This window comes from Giraffa tippelskirchi, chromosome 13 (assembly GCF_054371585.1).
Source record: "Giraffa tippelskirchi isolate mGirTip1 chromosome 13, T2T-mGirTip1v1.2.pri, whole genome shotgun sequence".
Lineage (NCBI taxonomy): Eukaryota > Metazoa > Chordata > Mammalia > Artiodactyla > Giraffidae > Giraffa > Giraffa tippelskirchi.
The window spans coordinates 2,071,051-2,083,329 of NC_137287.1; the positions used below are offsets into that span (position 1 = coordinate 2,071,051).

General features: G+C 47.3%; 1 protein-coding gene across 2 annotated transcripts in view; it reads left to right on the forward strand.

Annotated features, from left to right (window-relative positions):
- LOC145531106 (uncharacterized) overlaps nt 1-12,279 on the forward strand; it is a 72,036-nt gene extending 59,757 nt beyond the window's left edge. Inside the window, exons 3-5 of one of the 2 annotated variants that reach the window (XR_014072188.1) lie at nt 1,744-1,946; nt 3,722-3,894; nt 11,368-12,279. Coding sequence is in view for 1 of the 2 variants with exons in the window: in XM_081552709.1 (XP_081408835.1) it covers nt 3,722-3,894; nt 11,368-11,420 (226 nt within the window). In the remaining variant the exon portion in view is untranslated. The remainder of the gene's footprint in view (nt 1-1,743; nt 1,947-3,721; nt 3,895-11,367) is intronic. The other variant, XM_081552709.1, reaches the window with a different exon arrangement.

A 12,279-nucleotide genomic window follows, 5' to 3' on the forward strand; every position in this document is an offset into this window, starting at 1 on the left:
TGGTGGCAGAGCTGGGGTTGGAGCCAGGATGGAGCGACTCCAAAAACCTGCTCTCTCCTGGGTGCATCACCCCATGGAGACGAGAGCCTCAGCTCCCCTCTGTGCACACGCTGACTCGCCGCCTCGACCTCGGAGGACGCCCGTAGACCCTCAGGTGTGACTCCTCTGGGCAGCACGTCGGCGGCCACTCTTGGTCCCACATCCCATCCCTCCCTTCCCCTATAGGTTATTTCTGAGCCTACAGCCTTCTCTTCTTGATCCCAGTCGCCACCAGCTTGGTCCAGATGGAGGCTGAGCTACATCATCTGTGCTGTGATTCCCCTGGCCCCACGGCGGCGCTCTTAAGGCGGAGGTCACATCTGTGAGCCGACGTCCTCTCTAGCTCGGTGGCCGTTTGCGCCGACAGGTCCCCCACTCCTGCCAACCGACGTTCCCAGTTTCATCCATGATCTCCTGCAGCTCTCTCAGGGGGACACCATCTGCCTGCAATGATTCATCTGCGCGTACTTCTCTCTAGTCTGGCTTGGAACATCCTGGTATTGACCATGGTTTGATCTAGTACCTGTCTGCTATAGAAGCCATTTGAATAGCCTCTGTAGACCAAGGTTGGAAGTCCATTCAATCCGTTAGCTGTTTTCTTTTCATCCTCTCCCTCACAGAGAGCATCTATCCATTAGTCGTTCCACCCTTTTAAAAAACAAAGTGAGCAGCTGGATTGGTGGGTTTTCATTTCCTAGCAGGATATTGACCTTGACTTTGATCAGGAAGTTGTGTTGCTTAGTGACTGAGGGTATCGACTCTGGAGTCAGACTGACCTGGGCAGAAGCCCTGGTTCTATCACTTCCCATCTGGGGAGCCTGCCTGATAAGTACCACTTTCTCTCCCTTTAGGGAACTGCACCTCCCACACTCCATCACAGGGGTTGTGCTGGGTCACCAATCACAGCACACCATCTCCTTGGCTACAGTGATTGGTTCATGGATGGGTCAAGCAGAATCCTTCCCCGAATTTTTCTAAATAGATCCTGATGGGATGGCCATTTCTACTCATACAATCCAGACCTGCTAAGGTCCTTTTTTCACTTCTCCAGTGAGGGTCTGTTTGAGACAGGTAAAACAAGCTCAGAGAATGAGAATCACGAGATGGGAGGAACTGGGAAGTAGGGAGTGAGGAGGAGAGTCGCCCGCCCCCAGAGCTCCATTGCTGAGGCCCCCAGAGCCAGCAGCATCACTTGCCTTTCAGTTACATGAGTCAATGGATCCTCCTTTTCCGTTTGAGCTGGTTTGTGTGGGCTCCTGCTGATTACAACCACTGTGTCCAGACAAATCCATCACTCAACTGAGTTTCCTACTGAGTCTCTAGAAGTCTTTCCACTTTGATATCATCCAAAGGCCTCGTTTCTTGTGACTGGTTTAAGAATCTGTTGCAAACTACACAACAAAATCCTGGAGGCCCAACTGTCTGTCTATGCCTCCACGTATTCTCCACTTCCACCTGGACAAGCTTTTCTTTTTCTTTCTTCTTTTTCTTTCAGTGACCTAAACTGCTTATAAAGCGCTTTTGGAAGTCGTGGTTTGGTTTAGTCACTAAGTCGTGTCTGACTCTTGCGACCCCGTGAACTGTAGACCACCAGGCTCCTCTGTCCATGGGATTTCCTAGGCAAGAATACTGGAGTGGGTTGCCATTGCCTTCTCCAGAGGATCTTTCCAACCCAGGGATTGAACCCAAATCTCTGTATTGCAGGCAGATTATTTACCTACTGAGCCACCAGGGAAGTCCATGTGCCTCCTTAAGTGCCGCCAGCCACCTTTCGAGAGAGGAATCTACTCGTTAGGTTAACAAACCTACTCTGTCCAGTCACTGTTTTTGGCACTGGTGATACACAGATGAGCGTGACAAAGCTCTTAGCCTTCACGAAGCTGCATTCCGGGGGCAGAGGCAAACAAGTGAGTGAATAAATACATAATAGGGTTTCAGGTGACAGTAAGTCTGGTAAAGACAAAGTAGATCATGTCAGAGAATGACTGAGGGGGTGGATGCCATTTAGACAGGTGATAGTAGAAAGCCTTTCTGAAGAGTTGACGTTAAGCCAGAGACCCAGGTGAACTCAGGGGGTGAGTGAATGGGGAGAGGAGTCCAGGCCTATGTACAGCAAGTCTAATGATCCTGAGGCAGGAATGATTCCTAATAATCTGAGAAAGTGAGGCCAGTGGTGTGAAAGTGAGGGGCAAGTCTGGGCATCTATTTAGCCTGTACTGTACCTTCAGGTTAATTAGAAAAAGGCACCCGCTCTGGGTAGACTAATTAACACTAGGCATCTTTGTGTAGAACACGACCTGGACAACTGTACCTGGCAGTCATGAAGATCGTCTTAGGGGATAAGGTCAGAGAGAGACAGGAACCAGTTCATGTAGGACAAATGCTGAATTTTACTCCAGAACCACCCAAAGAAATAAAACAGGAGCCACAAATGTAATCCAAAACTTTCCCATAACCACATTAAAAAAAAAAGTGAAATCACTTTAATCATATTTTTTTAAAAACACTTACACAGAACATTAACATTTCAACATGCAATGAATATAAAAAATGAGATATTTGACATTCTTTTTTCATAGTGTTTTTAAAAATCTGGTATATATTTTGCAGTTATATTGGGTTGGCCAAAAATTTTGTTTGGAGTTTTCCATAACATCTTACAGAAAAGTCCCAAAGAACGTTTTGGGAAACCCAATACTTAACACATCTTGACCAAGCGTTGAATTTTTATCAGAAATATTTGATCAGTATGTAGAGTTCATATGTTATAGTGAGAAAGTAGATGCATATATTCAGCTTGTTTAAAACATGCTGAAAAGTTTTCCTAATAACTGAATTGGCCATCAGTTCTGAAATTAATTAAATTAAATTAAAAATTGACTTCCTAGGTTGCATGGGCCACATTTCAAGTGCTCAGTGGCCACACGTGGCTAGCGGCTGCCATATTGGACAGGGCCGTCCTGCGTGTTCTGGGGTCCATGGTAAGGTGGACCACGGGCAGGGACATGAACTGAATGACCTTTAAGAAGGATCTTTCGGGACTTCCCCAGTGGTCCAGTGGTTAAGAATCCGCCTTGCAACGCAGGGGATGTGGGTTCGATCCCTGGTCAAAGACCCCACCTGCCACAGAGCAGCTAAGCCTGCACGCAGCAACGACTACAGCCCACACACTCTAGGGCACACGGGACACATTCAGAGAATCCGTGCACCACGGTGCGAGATCCCGTGTGCTGCGACCCAGGCCCGAGGCAGCCACATAAATACTTCATTTTTTAAAAATAAATATTTCTGGAAGCTACATGGAGTCTAGAATGGAAACTGGGAGACGAGCTGTGACTGTCCAGGTGGGGGATGAGGAAGCCTTGCTCCAAGGAGGCAGGGCTGGGGGAGGGGGCGCTGTGAGGGTGGGCAGATTTGGGATACCTTCCAAAGGCAGGGCTTGTGGGCATCTCAGGGAGCAATGGAGATTGACCGCAGGGTCCAGGGAGACGTTCTAGGACGCTGATGAAGCTCAGCCTCAAGGCCCCTCGCTCTGTGGGCTCCTCTCCGAGGCGTTTTGTGCTGCCTGTGGTAGTTGTCAAGTTTTACAAACGTGCCAGTTTGTAATGACTTCTTTCTCATTCCAAATAAATACTCACTTTTGTTCCTGATTTGATTAATACTTTTTTTTTCCTTATTCCAGATTGAGTAAGCTTCAAATCCATGAAGACTGGGATCAGCCTCTGCTCTGGGATGTACTGGCCCATTTTGAAAATGAGAAAACTGAGCCTCGAAGAGGTAAAAGTGACTTGACCTCAAGCAAATCGATCAGCTCTGATCACATGTTTTCCTGCATTGAGGCATTTTTTTCATCCGGTAAGTTGGCTTGAAACAGTGCTCTGAATTTTATGGAGTTATTCATTCCTTTTAATGCTCCCTTCATGTTTTCAGAAAGTCCACTTTTGACTGTATTATTTGCATTATCTTTCTAAGTGGAGCAGGTAAGTAGGCAAACTAATTCTTGAGTATGTGTTCCCTGCACTTTCCCCCAGACCATAAATTTGTTCCGTGATTTGGAAGTGATCTAACATGATCACAAAAGAGAGAAGGAGGAAGGGAGAGAGAAAGAGAGTTAACATAGATGAATGTAGCAGAAAGCTATGTGTGCATTCATTGCAGTAGTCTTTCAACTTGGCTGTGAATTTGAATTTTTTCCAAGAAAAAACAAAAAAAAAGCCACTGACCTTCAAAGCCACTTGACCTTTACTTTCTGCTCAATAAGATATTTGGCTTATTGATGCGGGGTAGTGAAAGCTTTCCGTCAATACCAGGTCTAAACTGGCCTTTTTGCTAACACTGTTAATGTTCCTCTCTCATCTTGGTTGCCCCCATCCAGGGCACAGCAGTATGGGGGCAGTGAGTGGAATCTCCACCTACTGGGATTCCCTAGCACATCCTTGCCAGGTGAGGCCAGGGGCCCCGCTGCTACCTACGTCATCCTTCTGCAAGCAGGTTTTCTCCTTCCATCTGCTGTCTCTCTCCTCCTTCTATCATTTTTGGCCTCAAAGCCCATCTCATCAATTGCATCCCTGCCACCAGGTCTCCGTGATGCCAGCCATGTTAAGATCTCCATTTGCTGCCAAGGATCCATATGAGCCAGCCTATTATTTAGGCTCCTGGCGTCAGGCTATATAATCTGGCTTTGTTTATTTGTCCGCTCTCTGCCTATGTAATGTCTCATTCAGTGGGTCAGCTTCTGTCTATTCCATTTATTTTTTTTACGAAGGCTACAAGGCTTTCCTCCTGGCCTCTAGAACAGAAGCCTCATCAATCTTTATCACTCGCTGGCTTCCTCCCATCTTATTTTAAGTTTGAATACTCTAGTGAAAGAAGTGGTGGACCTTTTAAAACTCTTGTAAGAGAGCCTACATGAGTTGAGCTGTGAAAGCAAGAGAATCATTTGTATTGTAGTTGTTTCTCTGTGTGTGTCCTGCTCCAAGCTATCAATTCCTTGAGGACAGGAGCTGTGTCTTATTCCCTAACCCTAACCCTCAAACTGTTTCAGGTTCCTAATAACAACTCAACAAATGTCCTTTGATCAAATAAAGATTCCCGGGCTTCCCTGGTGGCTCAGTGGTAAAGAATCCACTTGCCAATGCAGGAGACATGGGTTCGATCCCTGGTCTGGGAAGATCCCACATGCCACGGAGCTGCTAAGCCCGTGTGCTGCAGCTACTGCAGCCTGCGCACCCTGGAGCCCGTATTCCACAAGAGAAGCCCTCGAACCGCAACTAGAGTAGCCCCTGCTCTCTGCAACTAGAGAAAAAGCCCGCACAGCAACAAAGACCCTGCACAGCCAGCAACAAATGAAGAAAATTATTTTTTTTTTAAAAAGAAGCATTCTCATTGCTGTAATCATAACCCCTTGTTAACTGGACAGTCTTTCAAAAGGAACAAGCCATTTTCCTTTAGACATCAGACGGCTAACAATTCAGAGAGCCCTTGGCCTTTTAAGTCATCAAATGCCATCGTTAAGCAAAGTAGAGTATCTGCAGGGTACTTTTCTGGGCTTAGGGCCTGGGAAAGAATAGGGAAGGATTCAATACAACCTATATTTATTGACCCACTACATGTCAAGGCCTCTTGCATTCATTTTACAAACTCTGTTGGGAGCCAGCGTTCCAGGTGCTGCGTAAGGACCAATGACAAAACATGAGGAGCCACTGATGGCTCTTAAGGAGCTCCCAGTGTCTTGGGGAAGGATGACCCAAGCACACAAGTGATCAGACAAGACAGAGAGAAATGCATGCCACGAGACGAAGATGAAAACATTATCAAGAGTCCTGCTTCTGAAACAGTCTCAAAAGCTCTCGGGATAAGACATTGGCAAAACAATAACAACAGTATTTGTGGAACTTGTTGTAACTACGGAGTATTTACAAGTTCTGGATTCTCCTCTACCATGAAGCCTGAAAGAGATTCCTCATTTCCTAGAGGAGGAAACCAAGGCTCTTGGAGGGACAGTGACCTGACCTAGGTCTCCCAGCCAGGGGTTGGCCAAGCCAGGACCTCCTCCACTGCTTTTTCCTTTTTGCTGTTGTTTAGTCACTAAATCATGTCTCACTCTTTTGTGACCCCATGGACTGTAGCCTGCCAGGCTCTCCTTCCATGGGATTTCCCAGGCAAGAATACTGGAGTGGGTAGCTATTTCCTCTTCCAGGGGCTCTTTCCGACCCAGGGATTGAACTCGCATCTCCTGCATTGGCAGGTGGGTTCTTTACACCTGAGCCACCTGGGAAACCCTTTCCTTGTTTACCTCTGAGGAACTGGTGTGAGGTGCTGGTTCACAGCAGACTCACCAGTGACCCCCAAAGTCTGACTTAGTTGGCCTGGGGTGTGCTTCTAAAGCCCCTTGAGTGATACTAACGAGAACCATGTGTGTTAATCATATTTTCTTATTCTGTACTTTTGATGCTTTGCTATCTTGGGAACTTGCAGACCCTGGAGGGATGTTCTCCCAAGGCTAACCAGTTTCTAGAGACAGTAAACAACTCACCCATTAGCATGCCTTTCATATGCAAACCAAACAACCCAGAGCTCATACCCCAACCCCTCCTCCTAGGGGCTCCCACGCTCTGGGCCACTGTCCACCTGCCCTCACCACTCAGGGCAGCTGCCTGGATCTTTCTGATCATTTTCATATTGAGAACCCCATGGGTCTGCACAACGAGGGTAAAGGTTACTTGTTAAAATATCAAGGAGGGGACTTTGAGGACAGCAAAGGGAATGTCACTTCTGCTCCAGGGCAAGATGGTATCTCACTTACAAATAGTAGTGATCCTTGAACACCAACCAAAGGAGATGAGAGATTCTGGGAAAAGAGTGTCATCATTTTGGTGTAGGAAATTGAGCTGATGACATCTCTGTTCAGGAGTAAATGAGCAGAAAAGGAAACACATGGAAATAGTATTTTAGATTTCCGAAGAGCCCTTGACATGGTTGGAGAAGGAAATGGCAACCCACTCCAGTGTTCTTGCCTGGAATCCCAGGGACGGGGGAGCCTGGTAGGCTGCCGTCTATGGGGTTGCACAGAGTCGGACACGACTGAAGTGGCTTAGCAGCAGCAGCAGCAGCTTGACATGGTTCTGCACCAACATCTATTTTTAAACCTTTAGTCAGCATAGGATGGGGTGGGCAGTGTGGGTTTCTTTTTTTTTTAATGGATGAGAAAGTGACTTAGAGACAGGGAGAAAAGAACAGTAATCAAGAGGCCACTCTGGCAGGAGCAGTTCAACTGGCGGGACCTTGACGAGGGGCCCTGGAAACGGTTCCTTGTGATGCTTTTGCAAATAGTCTGGAAGAAGACTGCCCAGTGAAGTCAGCGACTCGGCACACGACCTTGGACCTTCCTGGGTGGTGGTACGTCAGGCCAATGGAGATGAACGGCGGGAGGTCTTCAAGGCTGAGCGCCTGGGCAGGGAAGTGGCAAATGAGCTTCACTGGGGCAAACCCGGGTAATGTATCCAGGGAGGAGCAAGATGATGCTGTCAGCCGGGACCCAGGGAAGGGGCCGGGTAGGCACCATGCACTTTTGCTGGAACATGTCAGGCAAGACACAAATAGAATACTGGATCTTCCCGGGAAGGGCACCAGGTCACCAGAGGACATAGTTCATTGTCCGACTGCTTCATGAAATGCCTCGTCTTTTACTGTTCTCCCCTCACGCCCTACCCCCTCCTTGCTGGGTGTTCCTTTTAACTTTCCTCGTTCTCTGTTTGTAACTATGCTTTTGAAGGTGGCATTGCCTTCCACAGAGAGTACCACCTCCTTGTGAGTCCCTTGCTCAGTCACTCAGTCGTGTCCGACTCTTTGAGACCCCATGGACTGCAGCACACCAGGCTTCCCTGTCCTTCACCATCTCCTGGAGTTTGCTCAAACTCATGTCCCTTGAGTCAGTGATGCCATCCAGTCATCTCATCTTCTGTTGCCCCTGTTTCCTCCTGCCCTCAATCTTTCCCAGCATCAGAGTCTTTTCCAATGAATCGGCTATTACCATCAGTATTGGAGCTTCAGCATCAGCGTCGGTCTTTCCAATGAGTATTCAGGGTTGATAGGCCCCTCCCCCCCAAACTGGTGCTAAAATAATCTCTAATAACTTGCCCACACAGTCAGATATTTAAAAACAGCTGCCAGATGGGACCTCCCTGGCAGTCCAGTGTTTGAGGCTCCACGCTTCCAATGCAGGGGGCGCAGGTTCGATCCCTGGTTGGGGGACTAACATCTCACAGGCTGCACAGCACAACAAACAAAACAACCCCCCCACAAAACCAAATAAAGTTTTTTTTTTTTTTAATCCAATTAAAAAAATGAAAAGAGCCAGCAGATCCATGTGGAGTCCTCCCACCTCTGTCTCCAAGCCCTTTGTTCTGCGACCTTCTCACTTGGCACTTGTGTCTCTAGCTTGTGACCCTCCCTCTTCAAGAACTGAACATGCGGCTCCAGCTCTGGCCAGCGCGACCCGCTGTCTGTGCACCACGCTGATCACCACGTGCTGCAGACACCCCCACAGCGCTCAGAGGCAGCCAGAGAGCAGCCTGGAGCCTTGTCTCACACGTGTGTGGTGTGAAACCACGTCCTCCCCACCCTGTCCTTCCCCCAGTGGGGAGCAGATGTGTGGAAATGGTACACTTGAAAATACAAATAGCTTGGCAAATGATGCAGACAACCTCACAATGCCTTATTATGGCAAACTGGGGTGTTCCGCCGCGCTCTTCTTGCTTGTCCAGCCGACAGCAGGATAAATAACTGTGTTGGATGAGATGGTTTCGGAGGCCCCTTCCAGCTCTCAACTCCTGTGATTCTCAGTCCTCCCACCACATGTTCTTTGGTGCCACGGTTGGCCCCAGAACGGAGCCAGCTGGGCCAGGAGGCTGACTCAGTTGTCATGGGTTTTTGAGAGGAAAAGAGCTGAGAGAGTAGCCTCAAGACGCCCACTACCGTGCATAAGAGACGGCTGGTGGGACACTGCTGCGCACACAGCACGGGCACTCCACTCGCTGCTCTGCGATGACCCGCGGGGTGGGAAGTGGGAAGGGAGGGGGCTCAAGAGGGAGGATGTATGTGTATTCTTATGGCCGATTTACGTGCTTGTACAGCAGGAATTGATACAACGTTGTAAACCAATTATCCCCCAATTAAACATTTTAAAAACAGAAGTTAAAAGAAGCAGAGGTAGGAAGGTGCAGCATTACTGAAAATTCCAGACGTCTCCCAGTATGAGTTGGACAAATGCTCTTGGCTTCTCAGGTGGGAGGAGACAGCGGCTGCTACCACCTCCACGTTAAAACATAACTGATTTTTGTTTACTCAGTATTTATTATAAAGTGAAATGTATTCAGTCTAGAATTCTTAAATTTTTTAATGAAAATGTCACCTATAATCCTATATAGGAACAATCACCATTAATATTTTGGTGCATTTTCTTCCAATTGTATTTTAAATATTTATCCATCTTTACAGCCACCCATCCATCCAAAATATACCCATGTATTCCATATTTCTTTTTAAAAAAGAAAAATGGTATAGACAATTTCTCCCACTTATCCTGACCATTTTCCTAGGTCATTAAATATTCTTTGAAAATACAGATTTAATAAATTCACAGTATTCCATGAAGCAGATAAACCATGATGTATAATAATTTCTACTTTTAGACATTTAGGTGGCTTCCAATTTTTTTTTCCTATCACAAACAATGCCAAGATAAACATTCTTGTACATGAATCTTCGCCTTTTCAATTATTTTAAGGAGATATTTATTGGAATGTAATCTTGGGCCAAAGAATATGAATTCTTTTAAAGCTTTTCATATACATGTATCACCAGAGTCCTTCCCACAGTCTCTATGTGACCCTGCAGTCATGCACCTCTTTCATTGAATAACTTCTCAGAATGATGGAGTTGATCAGCTCTCAGCTTCACTTCCTAATTGAATAGAGCACAGGAGAGTGAAAGGTAAAAACACGTAATAAATGTTCTACTTGAGGCTGAGATGCCAAGGAGCACAGGTGGGCAGCGATGACTGTGCCCATAACCGTGACACCGAGTCACTCACTGTATCCGTTTGCTAGGGCTGCCCTGACAGATTCCAGATTGGGTGGCTTAGGCAACAGAATTTAGCTTTTGCACAGTTCTGGAGGCCCGAAATCCACATCCGTGGTGTTGGCAGTTTCCTTCCGAAGCCTCTCTCTTTGGCTTGCAGATGGCTCCTGCTTGCCACCTCTTCACAGGGTCTTCCCTCTGTCTGGGCATCCTGGTGTGTCTGTGTGCCCAAGTTTCCACTTCTTACAAGCACCCCAGTCAGGGTGGACTAGAGCCTGCCCTAATGACCCCACTGTAACTTAGGTCACCTCTTTGAAAGCCACTTTCCAAGTACAGTCACGTTCTAAGGTATTGGCTGTTAGGCTTTACATATGAATTTGGGGGGTGGGACACATAATACTTAGTAGTAGAAGGAATGGTTGATGTGGAGGGGTGTGTATTTCTAATCTGAATCCTGGGTTTCTAAGGCAAGACTCCTAGACCCTGCAAAGTACTCTTCTTCCAAGTACCGGGTTGGCCAAAAAGTTTTTTTGGGTTTTCCTGTAAGATGGTAGGGTAAATGTGAACAAACTTTTTGGCCAACCCGATATTCCCAAGTCCACAGGGATTGTCTCTGGGAAACTATATTTCCAAGGTGGCTACAATGGTATTTCAAAACTCGCCTGCTCTCCCGTAAGGTGGCTTTGCCTCCCTGCTGCCTCCAGCCCAATCAAGAGAGAGCATGTAATTCTCCCTCTTCTTGAATATGGGCCAGTCTCAACCAATAGAGGAAGTGATGGCACATTCCTTCCAAGGCTAGGTCGTGGGAGGTCGTCCAGTTTCCAGACACTCGCTCTCAGATGCTCCCTCTTGGGACTCAGCTGCCATGTCGTGTGGAAGCCCAAGTCATGTGGAGGAACTGCATGAATGCAGTCTGGTTAACAGCTTCGATCCAGCCCAGCCTGCAAGTAATCCCAGCACAGGTACCAGACATCAGTGAGGTCATTCCAGATGATTCCAGTCCCCAGTCCTTTCCTGGCTGCACCCTGATTAAATCCCTGACCCTCGGAACCTGTGAGCAGAGTAAAGTGATCTCTTTTTTATACCACGTTTTGAGATGATGACACTGAAGCCAAAAGAGGGACAGTGGAATATTCACCGTTGTTCCACGGGTAAATGATGGGACTAGATTATTCTCCAGCTCTCACAACCTTCAGTCCACAGCTCCTTCCACTATTTACTTTTAAACAAGTGTTTATTTTTCTCCAGTGAACCACATACCACTGGGGGCATGGAGACAGGAGGCAGTGATGCTTGCATAAGCTCCTGAGTGCATCCGAGGACCAGCGGATGGACACTGCAGAAAGGCCCACTACAATTCAGGGCAAGTGAGACCTTGGTCGTAACCAGAGATTTCTCCAAATGGAACGATCTTGAGGGCTGACAAAGAGGAGCTGAGTGCCTCCGGCAGACGATTGGACTTAATAGGCATTAAGATCCGTTCCAACTCTCCCTTTCAGCTCTGAGATCCCATTGCTTCCATGCCTTGTTCCCAAAGGGAATTAAGAGCTTTCTTGTATTTGACTTAAAAGTTCCTCTTTTAAACAAGATGCCCTTTAAGGTCCCCTCTGATCAGTTTTCATGATGCTGTCTGTACAGTATTTTGTCTTACCTGCCTCTAAAGCAGAAGACAGCAACAGGACATAGCTTAAAATCCCCACTCATTGGCTGGGTACCCTGGAAAAGTGATGGAAGCTCATTGAACCTCAGTGAAGTGCAGAAACACATTTCCTATCACTCCTAAATTCCTATCATTCCTAAACACAATCTCCTATAGAGATTGTTGTGAGGATTAAATATCATGCTTCTGTGAAAACCCAGTTTCCCTGGTGGCTCAGTGGTAAAGAATCTGCCTGCAATGCAGGAGCCACAAAAGACATGGGTTTGATCCCTGGGTGGGGAAGATCCCCAGAGGAGGAAATGGCAACCCACTGCAGTGTTCTTGCCTGGAGAATCCCATGGACAGAGGAGCCTGGGGGCTGTGGTCCCTGGGGTTGCAGAGTCGGACACGACTGAGCAACTGAGCACCGACATGAGCATGTGAACACCAGGTGGGGAGACGTCTGTGTGAGCCTCTTGTTAAGTCTCTCCCTTCCTCTAAAGTAAACATCTCAGAACTTC